Here is a 27,854-nt window from a genome sequence, read left to right on the forward strand (position 1 = left end):
ATTGTACGAAAATGCAACAAACCAAAACTAAAGCATCTGCCGAATTCGAGACCAGATTGTTTGCTGATTTGAGCAATGGAACAAATAGAGCTTTGTCTTCCTTGGTGTCAATGCAATTGGGGAGAATTTCAATAGAAAGTATAAAAGGAAGAAGCAGTATGGCACTTCAGCTAATGGGAGCAAAATCCTTAGTCAAATCAAATAGAAAGCACTGTTTTTTAAAAAAAAAATCTGTGAAAACAAAGAAAAATGGTGTACCCTTTCCCCAGGTTTCATTATCAGGAAGGTAATGCAATTATGATATTTATTGTTGCTAGCAAAGGCAGCCCAGAAGCATGGAGTTGTTAATCAGTTAAGAATAAACAACCACACACAATCTCAAAATTAATATCATTCAGCAACATTTTGAAATGAGCTCAAGGGAATTATCACTTACAATGTGAAGACTTTGTTCCACTCAGGATTCAGGTTTTTGTAGACGGTATGTGTGAGCAGCCTATCATTGTTCAGCTCAACTACACAAAATGGGTCACTTTTACCTATAAGAGATTTGGGGGGAACATTTTTAGTATAAACTGCACCCACAGCTCAGAGTATCATGATCATGAGCATATCTCTTTCCTAAAATGCTTTACAGAAAAAAAGTGAAACACAGTCTCAAAATTTTAGAAAAACAACATCAAAATAGAGTTAGCTGTAACTGGATGATGTTAACAATCATTGTGATTCATTGAAATTCAGCACCACAGAAAAGTAAAAGAAAGCAAATTATATAGTTGGTATGTCAATTGGCAAATTTTTTTTTTTACAAAAATAATAATATAACTGGCAATTATGAGGGGCACGTGATGCATGTCCATCCCTAAATCAGTTTTTAATTAATTCAATAACGACCATTTGAAAGGTTCAGCCTCTTTACTTTTAAATGCATATATTTTCCAACTCATCTGACTCACTAGTAACTCATAAAAGAAATTTCTAAGCAAGGTGATTTTGGAAAAACTGCTATATTGCAGAATTACCACATTTTAATCTGACTTAAGAGTCTCTTCTGAAATATCTAAGGCATCACGAAAAGGTAAATTAGACCCTCGGAGGCAGAAAAAATCCTGCCATTTGAAACAACCTCAACAACCAATCTGCATGTTAAAGAGCAGTTTTTTTTATTGTCCATTGAAAGCAAAGGCTTTGGAAGTTATCATCTGTTTACAGCAACTCTGTTTTGCCATAGTCAAATCTTGTCCATTCAGCAATTATATTTTGTGATGTCCTCGATATTTGGAATGACATGTCCTATGTTATAAGAACCCGTAAAGTCAGAGGCTCTACAGGGGCAGCATTAGTGATATTAGTGCAGCATGCGATTTGTTTGATACCTTATACAAATGACAATGAAATCAATATTTAGACAAAGCTGTCCAGAGGTCATATCTTTTAAGCTACAATATTGATTTAGACTACATAAGAGGTTAATGTGCATATTATTAACTTTAATGATAAAGAATAATTGTTTTAAATGCATTGTGAATTGTAGTCACAGTAGTTTACACTTCTGTGAAAGCTTAAATATCATTGAAGATTTTCAATTAAATTTTAATAGGAAAGAATTCATTAGCTATCAGTGACAGATAAGCTATGTATTCCCACATAGCAGTATATTTACTTTCCACATTTTAATTCCTAAAATGTGCTATACAAATTTTGACTCACCTTTTTGTTAATTTTATTTTTAAAAGGAGATATGTGTGTATTAGTTCAGTGGCCTCATATACTCCAGGATAATTACATAATTTAACATTATAGTAGTCTTCTCACTCTTTGATCTCGGGAATAATTTTCCCAAAAAGAATAGAGAAAAGTACACCTTTGAGGTCTGGTGAAAAATTTACCTGTGGTTTAGGATCTGTGTTATCGTTTTTCCCCCCACCTTCATTCTTATTGCCCTACCTGCTCCCATCCTCACTTACATCTCACACACACCATGGAAGAAAATATTGAAAAGAAAATATTTTGTTCACTAAAACACATCATAACATGTTTTATTTACCGCATCAACAACTTTATTTTCTTCCACAGAATTCAGGCATGAGCATAAAAAGTTGACTCAGTTTTCAAAACTTTACTTATTCTTAATGCTCGTATTAATTATCTTTATTCTACCTACTGTTGTGCTGGGTACTGTATGGTATGAACAAAAGAACAGAGGACATAAACTACAACCTCGACTCGTTTATAAAAGGTGTTGGAGAGATAAAATATATCTGTTGTAATGATGAGAGAGGAAAGGAAAGCCGTATTTATAGTGATAGAATTCCAAGTCAAAAGAATAACTACTTCACTTTCACTTTAGACAGAACTTTAAATGATTAGCTTTGGAAATATTTACTTAAAAGACCATTGTAACTGTCCCTCTTCCTTGCACCTCCTTTTAATTTCCCTCATACATCTGTACACGTACACTCATGTTAATCTTAACTTAGTAAAGAAACGACTATATAAATACAACACTTTTCGGTATTTCTGTTTTCCCATTTTCACTTGCTTTACTTCAATCACTACTCTATTTCAACTGACTTGGCTTTACTGGCCATCAAGTAACCAACAATGTGTAACAGATTCAGTCAAAATTGCACCACCTCTCCAATAGCAAAACACAAGAACCTACTCCAGAGACCAATATCTATGGGAGAAAAACTGTACTTCAAACTTCTAACAGCAGAGGATAAAAAGCTTTACTTGATTTTTTTCACAGGCATTATATTCACTTGTGTAAGAAGTTTCCAATACTTTTAACCAACCCCATGGAAAGTCTCTTAAATCACCACCTTCTTTGTCACTATATCTTCATTTGCTGACAAAAGAAAAAAAAAAAAGATCTGGAGTCAGTGATTGGCTGAAAGATATTAAAGAAACAAATTCTGCTCTTAATGTTTAACACTTTCCCTATCTTGTTAAGAAATTAATACATTTACCAAACCTCATGCCCATGAGACCATGGCTATTCACATTTTCTTAGTTGATTATTTCTCAACACCATTCCTAGGGAAAGCCAGTATCAGCCATCCATCATCACATTACTTACTTTCTCAGTCACTCTTTTCTATTGAAATAAAGGTGTTAAAGCACCAGAGACCAAAATAACAGTGTGAGCACCTTCTGAAGCCACTTCTCAGTCATTTTACTATTCTAAATTCCAGTGGCACACGATCATTGTCAAAAATATTGTCCTATCTGCACTTATCTTATACTTTGAAATGGATATGCAATACAATTTTTAAGAGACCATGTTATTAGACACTAGGAGGAGTGTAATGTTACTTCCATTTTTTTATTTTTGAAGAGCCTTTGCCTAAGACCAAACTCCTATTTAACATGGCTTTCATTTATACTGATTTTTCCCAATCTAAAAAATCCATTATTCTTAATGTGCTTACAGTTATATGAAAGACTGAACTGTGCTCAGTGACATGAACCAACCCTTGAAAATTCTGTCATTTTACACTTCTCTGAAAGCCTTTACTCTCAAGTTTAACACCTTTGATGTCTTCCCAGAGCCTCTAGGTTAAAATCCACATGGTATGGCATGAGCTATAGTCTTTCAGCCTCATCTCCAATCTCAAGACCTTTTTAAGACCCTCACTTGAGCTACACTTTTAGAATCCTCAAATACTCCGTGTACTTCCAAGAGCGCTGAGCAAGGCACTGAAGTTCAAAGTGAGAGGCCCGTGGTCTCCAGGAAAAGGCCTAAACTTTGGAGGCTGAGCAAGCTGGGATTGAACACTTACTCCATGATTCTGAGCCTGTTCCTTTATGCAAAAAAACAGTGACCATAACAGCCTCTTACAGAGATAACAATTAGAATATAACTAACACAATGTCTGGCACACTAGTAGGGCATCAATAAATAATAGCTTTAAGTAACATCTTTTCAAGCAGAAAAGATCATAATGTTCTTTAAAGTACAAAAACATCAGGAAACAAGTCACATCTTGAGTTAAATCTCCTAGTCAAAAGCGTAAACATTTGTAAAATATTTTACAAAAAATATTAGCAAATAAAGGTCAATTATAATACTTACAATAATTGCAACATTTACTGAATTTTTATTATAAGCCCAACATTATGTTTTATGTTCCTTTGCTTAAAATTTTATGAGAAAAGAACTTTCACTATCCCCATTGTACAGATGAGGAAACTGAGGCTGGAAGATTATATAACTCACCAGGCTATACAGGTTGTAAGTAGTGGAGCTCTATTCAAACACAGGTCTATCTGACCTTCAGAGCCCTTGCTCTATTTCTATGGTCCATGCTCCCTTCAATGACATGTATTTAAATGCAAACCACTAGGCAAGACATTTCCCAATAAGTATGTTATATTTCAGTAGTTAGAAGGCCACACAAAGGATGAACTGGTTAACATTTTGACTATAGATTCATTCATTCAACAAATATGTATTACTTACCACATATCAGGCAGTGTTTTATGTGTTGAGGAGACGTAAGTGCATAAAACAAATAAAAATCCAACCCTGAGTTCATGTAATTTGCATTGAGGAAGGAGATAGATAATGAATAAGCACATTTTATAGCATTTTAGAAGGTGGTAAGTTCTATGGAGAAAAACAGAAATGGGAAGGGCGATGAGAAGTGCTGGTATACCTGTGTGAGTTTTAAAAGGGCTGTCAGAAAAGGTCTCTTGACAAAGTGACATTTGGGCAAAGGAATGAAGGAGGCATGGGAGTGAGCCTTGGGTTACCTGGAGGAACAGATCATGGAAAGGTCAGCGAAGTGACTGTCTGATGTTTTTAGGAATATCCAGGAAGCCCGTGTGACTGGAGGAATGGATTGTGGCAAGGAGCGTGTTAGATGACATAGAGAAATACGGGGAGGGTGCAGGATGTGGCCTTCACTGTGAGTGTGAGGGGAAGCTTTTGGAGGGATCTAAGGTGATGCGGGACATGATCTGATGATTGCTATTTGGAGAATGGGTAGAGAGAGGGCAAAGGAAGAGTTAGGAGGCTATTGCAATACTCAGGTGATAGAAAGTGGTTACAATTTGGATGTATTTTGAAGGTAAAACCAACAGGAATTGAAGATGTCAATATTGAACAATCTATTACGCTTGAATTATTTGGAGATATAAAACAATTCACTGAGCTTAGCCAAGCCTGTCTTTTTCCCAAGGTCAAGAAGCATTCAACAAAATGCACAGACTGAATATCAGAAATCTGACAAGACTATTTAGGTAAAGAAAGATCAGGCAATTTTACATTTAACTTCTAAAAGTTATTTTACAGGTATCAATTATGGATGCCAAATCAGGTCATTACATACTGTGTTATTTTTGGCTAATTTAGCAAGTATCCTTCTGCCACTGCATGATTCAAGGGCAATTAAAAATTAACATCAGTTTCAACCAACATAATAGTAAACATGCAATATTGAATTCTATAAACTTACTACTAAAAAGCACACTATCGTTTATTTTAGAGACGTGGCTACACACAGTTAATGTGCTTATCTGGTTTGCTAAATGATGCTTTAAATGACTGGCTTTTCAGTTCCTAAATTTTGCAGCCCTGATTATGTGCCACTTAAACAAATGAAACCAGTCACAGAAATACCAGTGATGGACCTAACCATTAATTATCTCCTTAATTATTCCTTCCTTTCATCCTTTTATCATTCCAGTTATACCCTGTGCTATGCTGCTTTGCTTGCTGATAGTATCTGAGGAGTGAGGTTGACTACAGGATGGAGTGTTGATGTCTGTAAAGTGCACGATACTCCCCAAAGCTCTAGAGAGTGATGCAGTGCTGTTCCCTGTAATGTTTTTATTCAGTTTAGTACGGCTAGAAATGCAAGGAATAAAGGCAGCATCCCAAATTGAAGTGTATTTTGTGTCTGGTCATTTTTGGCTATTTGAAGAGCTTAAATGTATGGGAACACAGATTACAGAATCTCTTGTCTCCCACGTACTCATTCCTGTCAGAAGACTAAAGCAGACCTGTGAGTACCAGCTGGCTCTTCCTTAACCTCCTCCATTTTGGCCAAAAAGTGCCTCTCCCTTTCCTTGGCAGTGCAGGAAACTGTGTATTTTGGTTTGGGTGCAAGATAGGAACAGCAGCAGCAGTGCTGGGTGAGGACGAGGACAGTGGGGTTGATTACATTAAGCACCAAGACAGCTGGAAGAGAAGCTCAGCCTTCCTTGAGAACATGGTAATTTTCCATGTTGACAATATTCTAGAAAGAAATTGGAATACCTTTTGAAGCATTAATTACTTATGGAGTGTCTGCTTTTCTCAACTCAGAATTATAAGGATGATTAAGACATAGACCAGCTCTCAAGGCACTCACAATTTAGTGGGCATGACAGACATGTAAATACACAATTATAATGCAGGGTGGTAAGCACCGTAATAAAGGTAAGTGAGAGGCTTAATAAGAGCAATGGGGAGGAAGCACATCATGCTCTCATTCTCCAACAGGAAGGGGAGAAGGAAGCACATACTTTTCCCCAATGGAGATGACCCGGGTGATCTGTGGTGATTACACATCTCTATCACCAGCAATTCTAGACGTGAAGGACAATTACATAAAAAGAAGACTAACAATTTATGATCAGGGATATTTCGCTTAAATTTACTTGTGCATCCTTTTAATAGGGTCTCTATAATGCAAACATCTAGACATGTTACATAACTACTATAAAATACTTAAAAATACTATGTGATGACTGATGAGTTTATACATAATCTAGTTCAATACTATGGACTATATTTTTCCCTATAGATTTTCATAGGGAAAAAAAAACACACCTCTCAAGGGAATTAAAATTAGAAAGAGAACCTTTTACTCTAACTTATAAAATCTGTAACAGATTTTGAAGCCTATACTCCATCACCTCAGTTCTTCTTATGGTGGAAAATCATTCCTACAACAACAAAAACAATTGTCAGAATTGTCTCCGAGGGGCATCTTTTCTGGCAATCTTCAAAACGGCACTGAGGATTAAATGTGGTCGTGGACTGGCTAATTCTCTCTCACTCTTTAGCCCTTGATCTTTGAGGTCACAGTACTGACATATTTATAAAGAACTGTGGGAAAGTCTGCACCACCCCTGCTTGCTTGCTACCTGTTTTGTGGGCAAGTGAACGACTTCAGTTTGTGCAAAATGCTGGTTTGAGCATTAAAGTCACTCAAAAGATACTGAATGATATTCTTACTCCCAGAATAGAAAGTTAATCCTGATCCATCAGTGGTGGGCTTTGTCCAGGGTCATTTTGCTGCTGACAAGTAGCACAGTCTGCTGGATGTGATGTGTTATAAAAACGTGTGTGTGTGGTGTGGGGGGAGAACCCAGTGACCACCTCTTTGTTGCCATGTCTCTGTAAACACAGAAGGCTTTGAGTAGCATAGAAAGCAATTCATACCCATGGGGGCCTTTTATTTTGGGCCTACCTTGCACAAATTAAGCTCTCTGGTTTAATTTCCTCAGTTGCCACAGTTTGAAATGGCTATACTTTCATCTTCTTTTTTCCCCTTTGATTATAATAAAGGTTGCCATCTGTCCTTTCTACAAACTGGAATTTCAATCATAACATATAACAATGTTACAGTTGAGGGAATTCCATAGGGTCCACCAGAACAAAAGGCAACGTATGTTGGAGATATCTTCCAATCCTCCCCTTATCACTGGAGTGGGGGCTTTGAACTTAACCTTTTTTGCTGTCTGACCTAAACATATTTTAAATGTCTGATTGGTAGAATTACAATTAACTGACAGTCTTCACTGGGTTCCCACTGGATCTGATTCAGAGACTAAATAATAATAATAGGGCTTCTCTTTTCTCACCAAGTCACAAAGCAGGTTTCATCGTGATAGGAAAATTGACCTGCTAGAGTTGTGTCTCTTGGCCCACTAGATCTAATACATCTTTTTTTCATACTGAAGATTTTGTAATGCCCTCCTTAGTATGAAATAAAATAAAACTGACCCACATGATTTCAAATTTTAATATAATGTCTTAATGTTATAAAGGAGGACTAAGTAAAAAGATGTTCATAATAAAACCAGATGTTGATTTATTTAACAAATATTTATTGAGTGTCTACTATGTGCCAAGCCATATGAACAAAAATGAAAGGTCTCTGGTTTTTTCGAGTTTACTTGCAGTGGGGAAGGAAGAGAAAGAGAATAAATATTAGACAGAAATAATAAGTAGATTATATTGTATATTAGAGAGTGATACATGTTAATGGAAAACAGAACAAAATAGAATAGGATAGGAGTTTGAAGAGAGTGGGCGAGGAGCACAGTTTATAAATTTAATTAGGGTTGTTGAGGTCTGAGCAAAGAACTGAAGGAAGTGAAGGAGCAGTCAAGTGGTTATCCAGAGAAAAGCGTTTCAGGCAGAAGGAAGGGCCAGGTCAAAGCCTGGTGAGGCACAGACAGCAATGGGAAGAAGAGGCGAACATGTCAGAGTTGGAATGGGGAACACGATCATGAAGTGGCTTGGAGGCAATCCTAAGGTCTTTGGTGGTTGGTGTGTAAAATGGCAGCATTTGCAAGGCTTGAGTAAGTACACGATCTAGGCACAGATAAACATGAAACGGAATTTAAACCTATAATCAATGTCTACATTTAGTTATGTAGGAAACGGGACAGTCTTCACTATTTAAGACTGTCTAAAGCTTTGTAGGACATTTAGCATCACCCATGTCTCTGCCATCCCCAACCCTCTGCCATCAAAAGCAGTAGGGCTCCGCAGTCATGGTAGCAATTAAATTTCCCCACAAATCTCTAAAATGCCCAATGGGGCAATACTGCCCTTCCCCAGCTGAGAATCAATGCCTTACAGCAACAGTTCAGTTCTTAATCATTTGGGTCTTAGGGACTCTTAAAAGTTATTGAGGATCTCAAAAGGCTTTTGTTTATATAGATTATAGTTATCAATATTTACCATTTTAGAAATTAAAAATGAGAACATGTAAAATTATCAATTATTCATTCAAAAATAACAATAATAAATTCATGACATGCTAACATCAGAGTGATCACATATTATGTAGCCTTTGAAAAATTCCACTGTATACTCATGAGAGAATGAGAGTGAAAAAAAACGAAGAACATGTTAGTATTATTATGAAAGTGACTTCTTAGAACCTTGAAAGGGTCTTGGGGATCCCCAGAGATTCCTGGGACACACTTCGCGTACCATGACAAAGAGCAATGGAAATAAAAATTAATGCAAATACCATGTTTCCCTGATAATAAGACCTAGCCGGATAATCAGTTCTAATGCATCTTTTGGAGCAAATAAGACTGGGTCTTATCTAACATAATATAAGACCAGGTCTTATATTAATTTTTGCTTCAAAAGATGCATTAGAGCTGATTGTCCAGCTGGGTCTTATTTTCGGGGAAACAGGGTATGAGTTTATTTCTTCTGGGATCTAGAACTAGATGCAAAAGAATATTTAAACTATTATGTATAATTACAAGCATTCTTGAGCCCTAGTATTGGACCATCTTGGTATATGCTGGGAGGCGTGAAATTTATGACAGAAGTATGGAAAATAAAATGAGACAGGTAAGAAACTGGAAAAGAAAGAAAAGGGAGACTACAGGATTTATAAAATTGAGGAGGGGCTATGAAGAAATTTTGTCTATGCTTTTAAGGGTCTAAATAAATTATGGCAAAAATGTTTAAATATATTATTTTCAATTACTATTTAATAGAAACTATATACAAGTGACTTGTTACAAGATTAGGAACATAAAAGTTGTTCGGTCTAAAATGAGTATAAAAATAAAAGTTCCTTTGTTTTTGTAAGCTCTCGTAGATACATTAGGGCCTACAGTAAATATACAGTCAGTTAGAATGTGTTTCAGATAATCTTCCCTGTAAGTAAATTAATTAGCTGAAGAGATCTTTTGCAGTAGAATGAAATTCTTTAAACTTAAAAAATTAAGTACGTACTGTATTAAGTGATTAAACCTTTTTATATTTCTAGGTAATAAAATGGAAAATTGCCATCTGTCAAGTCTTTGTCTTCAGAATGATATCTTTGTCTTTTTATTTCTCTTCGACAAAATACCTACTCATTCCGGAGTCTGTTATTCATCTTGGCACCTACTGCAGGAGCTCAGATTCTGATGCTGGGGGAGAAGCCCTTAGAGGCCAAGTTCAAAAGCTCATCTAGGGCTTGAATCTCTCTGAAACCAAGTGGTCATACAGGCTCTACTTAAACAGTTCCAGTGATGGGGAACTCACTACCTCAACAGGAATATTCTGATCTATTTGTTGGCAATTATGTCTTTTGAGAAATGTTTCTTTACATTGTGCACAAAACTATGTCTCTGTAGTTTGTATTGATTCTATGATTTGCTCATTATAATTTTTAAGTTTATATGAATCAATGGATATAAAGTGAGGGCACAGCACCTGTCACTTAGAGAGTTATCACGTTACTGTTCGTTACCCGGCCCCCTGGACTAGATAGTGTGGCTGGCTCGCTGAGCACCTAGTCTTACTACCTTCTAGCATCTCTCCCTGAACTAGAGAGGCCACAAAGGTCAGAGGGACATTTCTACACTTTCTAGCAACTGGGGTTGCAGATGTAATTTCGGTTGCACCAATCAGATATCCTTGCCTAAGATCTGACATTAGAACTCAGTTAACTGAGAGCATGTGGAGTTCATTTTGCTGCTGCAGATTGCAAGCAGGAGTAGGGTAAGCAGTTGTCACAGCGTCTTCCCAACATGCTAATGTGAACAGGCTACTTAACCTCTCCACACCTCAGTTTCCTAATTTGTAAGTGGGAATAGCAACAGTACCTAATTAGATTGTTGTGAGATTCATTGTGATAATCCTTTAACCAAGCTTGGGTAGTGTCTGACATATGATAAGGGCTCAATAAATATTAGTTGTTGTTTTTCTTATTATTATTACTATTTTCTTTGAGCTATTCTCAGTTGACTTGATTTTAAACACCAGATAGCCCAATCACAAACATATTCTGGTTAGTTTCCCAATGTTATTAGGTTGGTGCAAAAGTAACTGCAGTTTAAAAGGTTAAAAACAATTGCAAAAACTGCAGTTACTTTTGCACCAACCTAATAGTTTGTCTTTCTGTAAAGAATAGCTTCCAAAACTGAATGCATATCCATGATGAGTCCTGAAGAGAGTATCATTCTCAACATTTCCCTATTCAATGTACAAAATTGATGTATGTGTAATTCATTATCATGGAATTGAAACTCAATTCAAACCCTAAAATCTTTTCTCTGTTTCCTACTGTTAAAGCAAGACATCACAGTTTTGTACCAAGGTAAGGCTTTGATTTATATTTTTTAATGTTCTCTTTGTTGAACTAAGCCTATTTATTTCAGTCAGAACTAAGCCTATTATACAATTTATATATATATATATATATATATGGAGAGAGAGAGAGAGAGAGAGAGAGAGAGACATACTACATACATATGTATTTTATATACAGGCACACAATATACATATATATTTTATATACATATAGATTGGTCTCATACCAAATGACTTAACTCTTTCTCCCAGCAAGTCTGAAAGTCTGATAAGGAGGCAGTCAATTATCTCTTCAAGTCATTAGTAAATAGGCTGAACAGGTTAGACCAAGGACAGGTCTCTGTATTCCTCCACTTGGCAGCCCCATTGACATCAATCCTTTAATAGAATCACTCTCTGGGCTTGACTGTTTAGTCATTTATGCATCTAAATATATTATTATATAAACCGAATATTCCTATAGTAAGATTTTTTTCTCAGATCCTCTCTGCAGCATTTCCCAAATCCATCATTCTAGGAGATGCATTGCTTATTTACACAAGTATATCATAATGTAACAAAACAGAAGTCATAGTTTAAAGACTGTTTCTAGCATTTGAAAGCATTTCTTCAAGCACTGAGTGAAATCCTAGAGCTAGCCCTCCAAGCCAAATCAGCAATTCTCTATTGCTTTACTCAAAGGATCGTTTTGTAATCTTAGTTCCGCAGAACTCAATTAATTACTTTATAGTATTTCTTTTCCCCTCATTTCCCATTGATAGCAGGACCACCAGTTTCCCAACCCATAGTTCTTCACCTCTAGAGCATATCAAAACCAATTATTAATCTCTTTTGTCATCCCACCTATTCTTCCAGAGCAGTATCTTCGAACCATGTGACCTGCATATGAATCACACATGATTCCTGTAATTCCCTGTAAAACACTAGTTCATGCTCAGGCCTCACCAGGCTTTGTGTTAAATTATCATTTTAATCCCCCTTTTCACCAATATTTGATAACAACTGTTTGGTTTTGGAAGAATACTTTTGAATTTCTATAAATAGAATATAATTTTTAAAACATGCAATTACTGAAAGGAAGCAACTTTTATATCTATGTGAGATCTGGTGATATAAAAGAATGAAAATAAATGATTTGCTTTCTTTCCTTGTGATGCTTTTGTTTGGTCTCATTCTTAAGGAAGAGATGTATATAGTATTAAGACATTTAACATGTATGTATACAGTATTGTTTCCTAAATTAGGTATATTATAATGATAAGAATGTCAGGTGCTGACATTTTTGTTGCATTATAAATTAGATGAAATTTACTATCTGCTTAATAGTCTTCTACAAGCTTAATTATTAAAAAGCAAATAGAGATAATATTAGATTATATAATGGAAATGAAACACACTGTGCTTGGGAAATTTTCAATACATTTTGTGTAGGATTTAGGTTTTTGTTTCTAGCAATATAATTTTAAGATTTTAAGATAGTAAAAGTTAAAAAATTAAGAATGCCATAAACACATAATGTCTTTTATTTGGTAAATGATTTTACCCTTAATAATTTACAAATATTAAGGACTTACACTATATTTTATGTATTATAATACTTTCAATGGAACTGTGTAAAGTTTAAAGGATATATATTTTTTCTCATTCCAACATAGGTTTTAAATAATGATCATAAAATCTAAGCCTGCATTCATCAGATATAATCAATGTTACTGAATGTGGTGATGGCAATCGAAGGCCCAAGCTATTAAAAATTCAAAGTATTACAATGCTATCAAAGCAGCAACATAGCTGCTTTGTAGACTTACTGTATTCTGAGGGCCACTCAGGCAACAATTGCATACATCTTGCGCAATTTGCATGAACAACCTGCAAAAAGTTCATTTTTTTAAAGGACAATATTTTGTATATGTTACATATAGGTGCTGGGCATTTCTCTAACTGTACATAAAAGTTTCAAAGACCGACTCGCCTTTTTTTGTACAGCGTCCCTTTTCATTTTCTTTCTCTAAACAGACCCATAATGTTCAGGGGAAATACCAAGAATAATAAATCCAAATCTCTGTATAAAAGATATTGTCATGGCACACTCATGCTGGAAATCACAGGCACCAATAAAAATGCAGACAGCCTACTGATAATGAGGTCAGAAATACAAATAAATTTACTTTTAATGAAGACTGCAGGCACAGTAATCAAAGTGTTAAAATTCATTTCATGCATATCTCATTTGCTTCTTAGCTGATATTTACCACACAATTCTGTGAGAAAGTAGAACCCTAAGATGCTCCAGATAAATGGCTCAATTAATGGTACAGAGGTAGACCTCTTTGAGCTGAGCCAGAGCTGTGAGCTCTTTATTAAAAGCACTATTCTGTAGCCCATAACCTTGTTCCTTGACTCCTCTCTGGTTTCCAATTTAAACAAGTCCCCATGCGGCCTGCTCTAAAGGGCTTTGTCTCCCTGTCATTGTTAAGAGAGCTGAGGCATCCTGGAAGTGTGAAATCAGACCTCATGAGTTGAACGGTTCCCCAGGGAACGCAGGACTGCGCAGAAGGTCAAAGTCATGGGCCGGACCATCTAAAAGTGTCTGATCGCCGGTCTGTGACACAGCAAGTTGGGGGGGTGGGGGGGGTCTAGACGGAGAGGACTGAAATTGAACACATCTTAATTAAAGCCCACAGACAGCAAAACAAAATGTTTTCTAGGCAGCCTGTCAAATGGGGCTTAAATTTAGCTCTGCTAATGAATCTGAGCTGCTAACTGTTATTTCTTAAGATAATAAGACTCTCAGGGAGACTGATAAAAAAAAACAAAACTGTAGCGTGTCTTTTTCTGCTGTTTTGTTACTTAAATATTTTCCAACAATGACGACAGTTTTCCTAAAGAAAAACATGGGAAAAGCCTATGCAAAGAAAGGGGTTGTAAACATCTCTCTTAATAACGAGTAGTTTTCCATCCTATGGAGCTAGTGAGTCGCAAGTCTATGCAGAGCCTTGCTTCAGAAAAAGATATGCTCATTTACATGGGACTATTTCCGTGACAGATTATGTTAATTGTAAAATTCTCTCTCTTTTCCTTTTTCTCTCCCTCTCCCTCTATTGTTTCCTGAAAGAGATGGTGCATTAATTTGAGATATCAATTCACCTGGGGTGCAGAAGTTTTATATTAGTGTACCTTTTAACACAGTGAAAAGGTAGGGCATCTGTTGAAAGGGTTTCACAGTGCTACCATATCACTGTTTCTGAAACTGAGTGGCTGGTGTCCCTGGGGAGGCTGTGACCTCTTCCTCGGGACCTCAAAAAAAAAAAAAAAAAAAAAACTCAGGGGAAAACGTAGGGGAGGGGCTGAATAGAAAAACTCTTTTACTTCTCTTAGAACTGGAAAGAACCAATAGGCCAAGTCTAAGTATTCTGCAAAGAAAGCCTCACTCAGCATAGAAAACTTTAAATGTTCTGAAGAAAGTAGAAATTAGGTCCCATCCAAGGAAAAGAATAACGAGAAGCTAGAAAACGCAAATTCCAACATGGACTGTTTCCCTCCACCAAAAATACCGTAGAAAATATTTTTTTTCCTCCCATTGGTCTTTCTCTTCTCACAATCAATCCAGTTTTAAGGAACACTTGATTTAGCGGTAGAATCTTCCCCAGTGAACGCAGGGCCAGACAGTCTCTAGATTTTACTTTGATGGCTTAGAGAGACATTAACCTTTTCACTGGTTAGTTGAAAGGTAAGTAAGTTGTACTGCACAGTATTTTTCAGTTCCCCAAACTTTTTCCCTCACGAAGAATTTAGCTGACCAACTTTGAAAACCAGAGTGCCACTTTCTCCGGCTGTGAAAGGCTGCCCACAATCTGACTGAAATTTCAACCCACTCTTGTGCCTTGCTCAATGCATGTGTATGTGTGGGAGTTATAAATTGAGGCCTTAACCACCAGAGTTAATCTCTTTTTAAAATCTGTATTAACCTTAATGATTTGAAGTGCACTGTCCAACACTGGGCTATTGAGGCTACAGAAAAAACGACCCCCAACTATCAACAGTTTATTAGGGGCTTAAGTGAAGTGACCTACTGTAGTTGTGTTCAGCTGAACAAGGCTATAGGCTTTTTGTGGAAAGGGAAAGAATTGAGGGTTTCATTAAAAAGTAATTTGTGCTTTATACTCACTCATTCAAAGAGAGTCTCAATTGCTCTTTATTCACACAGAGTTAATACAGTATCACAATGTTTCTCAATGAATGTGTTGTAACAAAAGAAAAATTTTACATTTTGAAAGGAAAAAAAATTCTTTGTAAGTGCAGTTAAGATTGATGGCTACTTAAAGGATTATAGAATCTCTTCTTCCTGTGCTCATGTTAAATGATGAAATGCTGCAATTTAAAATTATTTGCTTCAACTATGGAAGTGTAACTTTATGTTCTGATCATTAAAGTATTTTAAAAATCGAGCAAAGCTGGCCAAATATAAGTTTGTCTTGCTAGACTTGTCTATAAAAAAGTGTTCTGAAGCCAAGCAAGCATCTTATAGTAATAACTTCACTTACACCAGGTGGAAAAAATATTCTTCCCTTAGCACAGAGAGTTATCAGTGATTTAAACTCTCCCCTCTCCACCCACAATACTCCTAAATAGATGCTAATTTGAGGATTTGAAAAAAACACTGTTGACTTAATTTCCTTTTTTCAAACTACTGCTGAATATCTTGTAGAGCCTGACTGTGAGTATCCTTGAGCTGTACAACATATTTTTAAAGTATTTCTTTGAATAAGTAAGAGATAAAGTATACAAAGAGCTTATCTGTGCCCCAAATTTAATGACCAAAGACCAAGAAGGACCAGTATATATACATAAATATTTATCCTTTCCAGAAGTAAAGATTATTTTAAAAATTGGTAGTATATTCAGACATTGCTGACTTAAATATACGCTCATCAGTTTCTCCCACCATCACAAATGTCATAAAGACCACAAGAGGTCCAAGAGTGAACAAGGTCAAAGACTGAATTATCCTCTTGCCCCTGAATAGTTCAACATCTCTCTTGTTCAATTCAGAGAACATTAGATTATAAGGTCAGTGTAGAATGAGGAATCACTAGATTTATATCCCTAACACTGGAAGGAAAAAATGGAGAATCTGTTATTTAGTATCTTCCAAATTAAAGTTCATTTTATCAGATAAAAATTATGTCTCATTGAATCCCTAGGAAAAGGTATTGTTAGTCACATTAATTTACATATTAGGAAATTACAACCATTGGAAAGAAATATATCCGCTTCCTCCCCTAGCCCCCCAGCTCTTAAAGAACTTCCAAAGTGGCATATAACTGCCAAGGTGGTATATACACCAACTGGCTTAGTGTAGTTTGCATATTTATGAAGTTTTACAAGTAAGGACAGCTTCCCTACAAAAGAAACAAACTTTTATAATTGCATTCAATTTGGGTAATGGGCAGGTATCGGCGCTTCCGAAGTAACTAGGACTTGACTTTTTCTATATGAAATTATTATGCCCACTATAAATGCCCCGTGATAGTTCCAAACACTCAAGTGCCCTCTGAGACACTGATTGTGTTAGACTTTTCTTCCTATCTTCAGATGTTTTCAACAACACTGGGTGTTCCCCTCCCCTACAGAAAATCCTGAAGAAAAGCGAAGGTGTCTCCCAGGAGTGAGTGTCAAGACCATGAATTCCTTAATCTCCGAATCTACCTGCTGCTGGGACTCACAGGGTAGCCATAACCTTTGTAGTGCAAAAGCAATACTGTTTCCTAGGCCAATCTTGAAGTTAATGTCCAAAGTGAACAAAAAAAGAGGAACCAATCATTTATTGTTGACTGTGGTTCTAATAATAAATGCAGCAGAATAATAATAATAATAATAATAATAATGGTCGTGTCCAGATTAATTTGATTATAACCTTACCAGAAATAAAAAAGGAAATGAATAAACTTAATATTCACTGATTGTTTAGTACAAGGAGCCAAGTCAGCATATATCTAGAATGATTACAGACAACCTTCTCTCTCACTGTCTTCAGGTATGCCTATTTTGAAAGAATATTTGATAGTTATTATCTTCTTGGCTATAAATGAGTTGATAATTACCTCTTTAAAGGAACTGTAAAGTCTCAATATTTTTATTTTTAAAATAGTCACTTGATACTATGATACTAAACTTTTAAAAATATTGCCATTCTGGAGCAGCTATCTGCTGTTTTACTTTTAAGGTTTGTGATCTTTGGTTTTGATTTGATGAATTAAAGAAGGGTACCAGCAATCATGTAATGGATTTGTAAGCCCTTAGATTAGGAAAAGTATATTTCTCCCCTTCAAATAAGTCAGCTACCTTTTTAGGGTCAACTTGCTGAACATTCACAATGGTAAGCATATTTTCACAGATAATAAGTGAATACTTTCTTTCAGAAACAGTGAAATTTGCACCAAAATTGGTCAGTCCTATTTGTTGTCCATCTTAAAATGGACAATTTAAGAAGTGGTATACATATTCCCCAAATCCTATGCAATTAAACAATAAATGGTTACATATTTGCAAATTTAAAGCAATGATTTAATTCTAGAAATTGATAAAATAATAACCATTAGCCAATTAATCAGTATGTTTTAGAAACAGTAATATCCCAACCAGGAAGCTTTAACAGACAAGAGTAATTTGGGCATTTTTACAGTCTAATTCTTTGTTTAAAAAATTTAGAACAATGTGGATGCTTAGTTTAGGTCCAAAATTATCTCTGGGATGTGCTAAGAAATTTGGACAACTGGGAATTGGTCCAGAAATCCAAATACCAAGAGTTCATACCAAGTAATTGAGAATTGTGCATCTAAACTTTTCAATGTACTATGCAACAGATTTCAGACATGTTTGAATTGTTAACTGTTGAAACTCTGATATCATCTGAGAGAAGCTGGTCCCGTCTGAGAAAAGAAGATACAGCATTACTCTACAGTGCCCAAAAGACAAAACCAGAAAGAAAAATCCCCACTGTGTTGACTGAACCTTGGAGAAGACGACAATTATTCAAAATTTATTTTATTTTTCATTATTTATTTTTAATATGTTACCCTTTTAAAAAGCAGCGACAGTATAAATATCGGGTGGTTGGCAAATCCTTATAAGATCAACCCTGAAACTTTATATTTATATTATTTACTTTGATAATCCAGTCAGGTGAAAGGAAGAGTGCAATCATTAAATGGTACAGACCTTGCATGCTGTTTGATATCTACATATCTATATCGATATACCTATAGATTACATAAAGATAGATAGATGATAGATAGATAGATAGATGGAGGGAGACACACACACACACACACACACACAGAGTAACTGCATCATCACTTACCTGTAACGTCAGCAGCCATTAATCCTTCTGCTCTGATTACTTTCACCTGGAGAAATCCCACATCTTTTAGGTTGTGAAATATCCGCAATGGACTCTGAAAGACCCCAACATCAGTGTTAGAAAAGAAAGGTCCTAAAGAGTCTCAAAGAGTGTGTGAGAAAACACTAAGTTTTATGGTTGATCTCAGGATGCTGTTTAAGTGACTCAAAGGATATTTGCGTTTCTTCAATATAGATTACTCTTCTACCATCATGAATGTGTACATACATACACACACACACACACGCACTACTTATGTAGATAATTGTTGCTATGTAAGTAGGTCTTTTGAAAGAATAAAAAATACCGCAATATTTTTTCTCCATAAATAATTATCAGTAGGTGGTGAACAATAAATTATAGAATAGACTATGTCTGCTTTTCTCTTTCAATCTCCTTTACGAAAACACTCTGAAAAAGCCTTCATCTATGAGTATGATGGTTTGGAGACTCATGATTCTTAATATTGAAACAAGTTGCTGGTTATATAATATTTCAGACTTTGGGAGTAAGAAAGTTAACATTAAATTATTTTTTCCTACGATTTTCTCTTGATGGGCATTGGAAATTACATGTGTTAGATGGAGATTAAATTATTAAAAGGCTATTTGCTATCTTTAATTTAAAATACTTATGTAGTTTTATAAACCTTTCAGGTAAAAGACATAAAATCATCTAAAATAAATCAAATTGATCACTAAAAATAAACTCAAAAGTGATGAGTAATTTCTCTTTAATTTGTAATTTTATTTACCATTGCAGTATGCATAGAAGTAGAAAAATTTTGATAGAACAATCAGATCTAAAACCTATTTAATTTCATAAATTAATAATGGTAGTGTTTTACTAAATGTAGTACCAGAAGGAATTAAAAGAGGGATAACAATATAAAAGTGCAAACCTAATTAATGGGCATAAATGCTTTAAGAGTAAAATGCACCCACTGAACTTGATATACATTTGCTTATTTACAAATTGTAGCATTTTTCTTATAAGATCAGCATTTCTACTCAGTAAATCAAAGGTATTTCTTTATCATAATCTTTAAAACACTTTAAGACCAAGGAGTATGACTTGCTTTTGCATAATAAAGTTACCTATTAAAAATGTTACTAAAGAACCTCCCCATCCTGTATTAAGCAGGTGAGACTACTGAGGAACAAAAGCTTACTGCGATACTAACTTTATCAGTCCTGTATGACTAGTCATTGTTTACACTGAAGCTATGACCTTGGTATATTGAGAGGAGAAGATTCAGATATATGTGTAATCTCATAACCTAACTTTGAAAAAAAAAAAGTGTTTAGTACAAGGATTAGCTCTTAATCTTTTATCGTTTTTTTAAACACTTGTTTATCACCAAAAATCTGTTTAAATTACCCAGATGATAGGGTTCAGTAAAAAATGTACTTCTCTCTCCATTTAAATTCCTGTAAATTAAAGGTTTATCAGTGGGAACTTTAGACAGCAGTATTAGAATTCAGAGGTTTGTAGGCATGTTGTCTTCCTAATGTAGTAATGATCGGTTTGGGAAGCTTCTTATCTCAGAACTTACTGAGTGTTATACACCAGGTAAGTCTGCTATCCTAATGATGGAGAAGAGTTTTTGGGAAAAGGTTCCTGTCCTTTAATTTTTCAGGAGCAATTTAAACCAAGTTTCATTGTGACTAAAACAAATATCATCAGTCCTCAAGTCTGAGAATTGTTTCATACTGCTAACCTCACTGCACAGACCTATAGCTTCTGGGTGCTTCAGCTCCCATGTTCTGCTTCCCATTTAGAGGGGTAATTAGTGTTTGAAGGTTTCATTTTCTCAAATCAGCTGACACTCTGTAATTTATAGCGAACTTCCACTGTTTAGGCTAGTGACACATCAATTATGATAAGAATTCCAAAAAAAGCAAAAACTTAAATATAGCAATTAAAATATATTTAAGTAATTCTTGATCAAAAGGTATTCCTGCCTTGTTATTTATGGTTATTTTAGAAGGCTTCAAAACCTGGATGGCTTCTGAAGCCAAAAATTTCCATAGCAGAGGGATCTATGATTTGCTGTGAATCCTTTCAGCCCTCAATAGATGGGAAAAGATTGAAATGCTCTGGAGAGGAGTCCTCTTTATTTTTTTAATGAAAGGCTGTATAATATATTTTCTCTATGGCTGCAGCAGCTGTCAGGGAGAGCATCTCAGTTCAGCTCTATTACGGGAGAGGCAATACCCCATCCTATGGCATCGAGATGCTCTGAGGGGCCAGAGCTGATTGACAGCTTGTCACCGTGACGTCTTATTCCATCTCTGTTATGGAGAAAATTAATGTCACACCACCAGCCTTATGACTCGCTGTCATCTTAGAACCGCTCACCTTTTATCAATGCTCTAAATAACATTTCAAGCCCATCGTCTCACGGTGGACAATCCGGTCAAGGGACATTAAATCAGATGACTGTGAAATGTCATAATAAAAATGGAATGCTAACAACTTCTTCTCTAAACTAGCTCCTCTGGTTTTTAAACTGTGACAAGGGGGAGCAAGGGTTCAGCATACCCGTTCTGAAAAGGTCATACAATCGCTCTTGGTCTACTACCCATTACTAACCGCCCCCTATTGACCTTCCCTTCTTTCCTCCCCCCAAAAGAAGAAAAAGAAAGAAAAATGGAATTAGCCATCTTTTCAGAATGTGGTGATCAAATAATGGCTCACACAGTAATGTCTGTTTAATTTGTGGGGCTTCAATGCTTCGCAATGAACAGCTGAACAACAGCAATGCAGAGCCTTTTCAGGCCTCTCTCACATGGGGGTGGGGCAATTCATTTACTTCCCTCACCACAACCAAATTCTTAAGCTTAACCTACACTTTAAAAAATACACATGTTCTCACAGGAAAATATATACATAATTTTCCAAATAATCTCTCTATGTGTCTCCAAAACATGTGAGATTTTGGACATGATACAACAGTCACTCATTTCATAATCTATATAATAAAAAGGAAAGACACTGAAGCCCCAATATATAGGTCTTTGTCCTTGTATTGCTATGAGTAGTTATAACACAGGTGCTATATTGCATACAGTAGCTTCTTAAACAGTACATCTGTAGAGGGAGATACAGCCTATGCTTGAAATACTGAGCTAACAAAAGTATATTAAGTATGGTTCACATTTTAATATATTGAGCAGAATATAACCTGAGAATTAGCTGGAAGATCCACATAATATTTTACATTTTATTGAAATAATAACTAGTATTTGGAAGAAGGTATGGAAAACAAATATTCAAACTCTGGATGGAAATGGCCGATTTAAGGGATCCCATCCAGCAAAAAGAAAAAAAAAGAATCAATAATAGTTGGATGATTTCTAATTACCTAATTTGCAGTATCATTCTAACATCTGGGATAGTATCAAATATTAACCCATGAAATACAGTATTATAATACCTGGAATAATTTTTATATTACTATACTAATTAATTTTTAAAAATTGTTTTAATTCATGAGGCTTTCTTCTGGTAACAAGAAACTATGTTTCGGTAGGTACCCAAATGTGAAACAATTTTCATAATTGCAATTATATATTAGGATATGGGACACAACACCATAGGCTCTTAGGTAGTTTAAAAACATATACTCTTTAGCCTTGCTAAGCCACCTCTATTAAACTGTTTATGATAACACCATTGGTGGATGACTTGTACAAGCATTAGCAGACAGCTGATTCGGTGGAGATAGCCAGAATAAATTTGCTGAAGCGCACATCCTGCTAATCTGTTTGAAGAATATTGTAGAGCATTAGTACCAGCACTTCATGTTATCTGCACAGCCTGATAAGGTACATCTTTATTAAATTCAGTTATTGAAAGGATGTCAGTCAGCAAAGAGGAATATTTTAAAATCTAAAAAAAAAAAAAAAAAAAAAATTAAGCAGTTCTTTGTTAGTCAGAGCTTGGTTTCATAGCTGAGTGTCTAGAGGAGCCTTCTAAACACCTGGCAGCATCGTACAATACAAGCTTTGTAATTTTAAGTGGAAAAGCTTTTTTCTCAGCTTCCTGGGTACTGAGCATTCACTTCTTCGAGCCTCCATTGAGAGAGAATGGTGGAGTAAGAGCTCCCCTCTCTGTTGATTCAGGAAAACTACATGGTGGGAAATGCGTCGTGTGAGGATGCTGGGAAGTAGGGAGATTTGGTTGTGGATATTTTGGTTTGTTAAAAAATGAGAAGGTTCTTATTTTAGTTATTCCCTATTCCACCCTATCATTCTACATTTGATCAAAAGGTAAGGAGGCTTCCTTTTAATTATATTTCATGTTCAATTTTTGAAAAATGAAAGGATTAAAGTGAGGCTTTTTAAAACAGTAGTAAATAAAAATTATTTCTGTGAATAACCTCTAGTTGCCAAGCTACTAATTAATGTAAGTGTCATTAATTCCATTTCAAACTTGGAAATACAAAGTAATGTGAATTGCTATTACAAAAAGTCAATGAATTAATTTTAAAGAAACGTTGTGTAAACTTGACTTTCCTTTATGGCAAGTTTTTCTGCATGATAATTTTGTTGCATGATAAAAACACTGAGGAGAATCTCAGAATCTAGAACTTGCTCTGAAAGAGGCTCTAGAGAAGACCGGGTGTCTAGACGTCAGTGGGTAATGCAAGTGTGTCTGCACAGTTATGTGCGACATCTGCATTTGCCCAGGTTTCTGCTTCTGCTGGTTGATCTGTCAGACAGCTTTTCAGATGTACTTCTATCACTCCAGGTAAATTATTTACAACCTCATCTAGTCACACATGACCCTGAGAGGGAGGGGTTACATACGTACATATCTCTTTAATATTTCCTCCCGTTCTTTCTGGTCCTCCAGGGAGTTGACGGAGAGGTCAGAGATACTGACTGTGGCCGAAGCTGTCAGGGTGACCAGAAGTACCAGGTGTCCCTCGCCCTCTTGCAGCTGCAGTTCCAACTTGTGTGTCTGTTCCCTACTCAGGGCAGATAGGTCGACCTGGCACCTAAAAACAAATGTTTTGAATTAGCGAGTGGCTTTTTTTCCCCCACATCAAACAGTGAAAGTGCAGGCTGCTCAGAGCTATGTAAAAAGTAAATCAATAGAAATACTATTTGGACCACTGGAAGAATACATCTTTCATGTCAGCTTTCTTCACAAAATTCAGACCCTGATTATGTTAGTGTCTAATTGCTTATTTCCTGTATGATACCAAAAAACATACTTATCTGATTCAATTACTAACCATTGTAACCAGATTCATAAATCAGCAGGGACTTCCAATCTCTGGATGGCCTACATCAGCAGGGCTCTGCTTACAGAACTACCATGAGCTACCAAGAGTCTGAATTGTTGTGTCACTTTTAAACCAATGGGTGTTTTCCCCTTATTCTTAAATGTTATTAAGCAGCGAATAGAATAGGCACTCTGATGATGCCATAAGTTTTACATTTTTAAAACCAGGTCAATTTATTTATAGAACACTCATAAATTCAAATAACAAACAAACAAATCCTCTGAAAACATTATAGCTTGAGTGTTAGGTACCAGAATTGTCCTGAGAGGTTTCATAATGTGGCAGCCCATGCTTGACTTACCACTCTCTCAGAGCTACTATCTATACACCTTGCAAACTCCTTTCATGAAAATGTCACTCGACTTGGAAGAAAAAGATACTATGGTAACCACAAGGCCAGTAAACTGAAAGTAAGGGGCAGATATGAATAAAAGGTATTTAAAACAGGAAACAGCCAATTACAAGAATGAATGTGGTAACATATCATAAACAGGGACAGATTTAATTTAATCTATCCAGGACAGATTAAATTTTTGTTCCTTCTTATTCTTCATTCTGTTTATTGTTTTGCTTTTAAATTAAACTCCTATGAACAGTGCCTCAAAGCTAATAACTGGGCTCAAACATCTCTTTAGCTTGAGTGATTTTAGGAACTGAACCAAAGTTTGGCATTTACCTTTTATTTTTGCCTATCAAAAATGACATAAGTGATAGCTGGATTTAGAAACAACTGCAAAAAATAGATGCAAAAAAATGAAAAAGAAAAGAAATGCCCTGGTCAGTGACAGAAAATGTGTGTGTGCTAAATGCTAACTCTTGAGAGAACAGGAAATTAAAGTCTGTGCCAAGTCTGGAAAACATCTTCTCAAAGTTACAATGTATATCAAATAACCTCATTGTTTCTGTGAACACAACACCCATTTCAAAGCATCCATTCTCATGCTTTCTCCTTACACTCTAAAGGATGCAAAAATATGCCAAATATCTTATCTAATATTCTATTTTCAATTGGAATTAAGTTCTTGTCAATAACCCCAGAACAAATTGAGGATAAAAAAAATGCAATGGTGAAAAACAACCAATCAAATGCATCCTCTAATAAAAAGGAAAAATATCAATATGATTTTCTATAGATCTTCCCAGCATCTGGCACAGTGCTGAACCTATAGTTTGTTGAATGTGGATGAATCTTTGAAGACTAGCTTCGGGGTATGATGCTAGAGAATTGAATGGGGATTACAATTCAGATCGTACTTTTGGTTGGATAAAGTTGAGACCAAAAAGGGTTTTTCCTCTCACTTCGATCATGCATTTCCCCCTCCCGGTAGTCCTTGCCTTATCCTTTTGCATGACACTGCATCTCTCTTAAAATACTAAAACACAATGAAACCTTCTGGGCGATTTCCTTCTATGCCTATTAACATTTCACACTGGTCGTATAGATGCTGGGCTACTCCTTAGAAATATTAGAGTCACTACATTTAAGGGTTTCAAGTAGGGGAAGGTGCTCTAAAATGAACTGGTCCGGGCACTGTCAACTTTCAGATCAAATCTGGTCCATGGATTTGTTGATTTTCCTTGCAGTGTTAAAAAAAATTTTTTTTTTGAATTTAAATAATTTTAAAGACAGAGTAAATGTCCTCTGACTTAATTACTGTCCCCAATACTGTCTATTATGTCAAGTTAGCCTATTTCATTTCATTCTGTACCTGGTTCCAATAAGCATAAGGATTTGTGATCCTCCCAATCTCCTTGATTTACTAATGAGAAAACTGAGGGCCAGAGAAGTTACATGAGTTAATGGAGATACGCAATTCATTATTAGCAGAGTCAGGACCTGAACTTGGGACTCTGGAATTGAAGATCTAGGCTGTTTTCTTGACCAGTCTGTCATAAGTAATTGTGCATCACAGGAGGTAGTGTGTGCTGGTTCTTACACTGGGCAATATCTGGATTCGGTTTCAACAGAAAAGTTATCTCAGTTTTAAGTAGAGAATTACATGATTTTTATTTTTATGCTTTAAATACACACGCACGCACATATAAACTAGGGAAGAAGCCTTTAACTAATTGCTCTTAAAAGATGGTAAACTAAGAAAAATTTACAAATTGAATTTTAAACACTCTTGAAACTAATAAAATTTATATTAACATTATAAATTTATAGGGAGGATTATGCTACAAATAAATTTTTGATATTGAGTGTACTGATACACATAATCTTATCCTATATTTGTTCCGAATTTTGACTTTAAAATTTCTAATGTAAAGAATGCTTATTTATATAAATATTTTGGACAAGAGAGTATTAATGAACTTAAGGTTCTTAATAGTGTTCCCGGAAAATAAGACCCAGCCAGACAATCAGCTCTAATGTGTCTTTTGGAGCAACAATTAATATAAGACTCAACATTATATTATATTATATTATATTATATTATATTATATTATATTATATTATATTATATTAAGATCCGGTCTTATAGTAAAATAAGACCAGGTATTATATTAATTAAATTATATAAAGTTATATATATATATATATGAAAAGATATATATATATATATACACAAAGTTATTCAGATCTGTTCATCTAAAAACTCTGCTCAGGAGTAACCCTGAGATTCCATTTTAAATGAAATGTCACCTGAAAACTAAGTAAAATTTTCTTGTTAACTTGAGGATGAAGTTAGCATTACAGTATCACTGATACCTGCATTAAATGAGTATCAAATCATTATTGGAATTTGGTAGAGAAAAAGCCTTTGTTACCCTTTTGTTGCTGTTAAATAAATACATAAAAAGATGGAACTCCTGAAACCCAGTCTGTTACAAAGTAGATTCAGTACTAATTGCTATGGGTCAGTGCTATGGTTTGAATGTCTGTGTGCCTCTGAAATTCCTATATTGAAACCTAATGGCCAACGTGATGGTATTAACAGGTTGGGCCTTTAGGAGGTGATTAGGTTATGAGGGTGGAGCCCTCGTGAATAGGATTTAGTGCCTTATGAAAGAGGCCCCAGAGAGCTCCCTCACCCCCTCTGCCATGTGAGGACACAGAGAAAAGACGGAAGTCTATGCACCAGGAATCAGACACTGAATCTGCTGGCATCTTGATCTTGGACTTCTCAGCCTCCAGAACTGTGAGAAATAAATTTCTGTTGTTTTTAAGCCACTCAATCTATGGCATTTTGGTATAGCAGACTGACAGTCAGATTCACCTGTATTTAGCTTGCCTGTACTGTTACATCATGAGACAGGAAGAACTCATAGTTTGGGTACAGAAGTATTAAGTGGTCATCTAGATGGTTCAGAATAGACATAAATTAATGGCTTTATATTGTTATCAAAATGAAAATGCAAAATTATAAAAGTATTGAAGCAAATTCATGAACTCCAAAAATACATACACAAATACATACACAGGGAACAGAATCCAGGATTAGGGGTCAGACCCCTCCATCTGTCACTAATTGTATGACCTTTTCCAAGACAACTTGTCCTCTTGAATTCCAGTTTTCTCATCTGAAATCTGAGGTAAGTGAACTAGAATGACTCCAAATTCCCAAAAAACCCAAATTCCACAATTTGTTATAACTCTATCCATGTTCACACTTATTTACATCTTCCTTTCTTTGCAATTCCACAAAACAAAAGACTACAAGAACAAATTTACTTTATAGACAATGAACTATTATTCCTCACCGCCACCACTCCACCACCAAAACTCTGAATGTTTTTGCTAGAAGGCAGATAATCTAACTTCAAATTGTCTTCCAAGGAATACTAGAGAAGTGCCTTAAAGGTCACCATCGGGAAGGGGTGTG

At 35.5% G+C, this 27,854-nt stretch overlaps 1 protein-coding gene across 25 annotated transcripts in view; it reads right to left on the reverse strand.

Annotated features, from left to right (window-relative positions):
- MCTP1 (multiple C2 and transmembrane domain containing 1) overlaps window positions 1-27,854 on the reverse strand; it is a 491,550-nt gene that overhangs the window by 160,570 nt on the left and 303,126 nt on the right. For all 25 annotated transcript variants that reach the window (XM_074328730.2, XM_074328727.2, XM_074328722.2 and 22 more), the window contains 3 exons: window positions 23,550-23,736; window positions 18,693-18,786; window positions 437-539 (listed from right to left, as the gene is read on the reverse strand). In XM_074328730.2, coding sequence (XP_074184831.2) covers window positions 437-539; window positions 18,693-18,786; window positions 23,550-23,736 — 384 coding nt within the window. The remainder of the gene's footprint in view (window positions 1-436; window positions 540-18,692; window positions 18,787-23,549; window positions 23,737-27,854) is intronic.

The sequence above is a fragment of the Rhinolophus sinicus genome, chromosome 3 (assembly GCF_057876585.1).
Source record: "Rhinolophus sinicus isolate RSI-liver-muscle chromosome 3, RSI-T2T, whole genome shotgun sequence".
Classification (NCBI taxonomy): domain Eukaryota; kingdom Metazoa; phylum Chordata; class Mammalia; order Chiroptera; family Rhinolophidae; genus Rhinolophus; species Rhinolophus sinicus.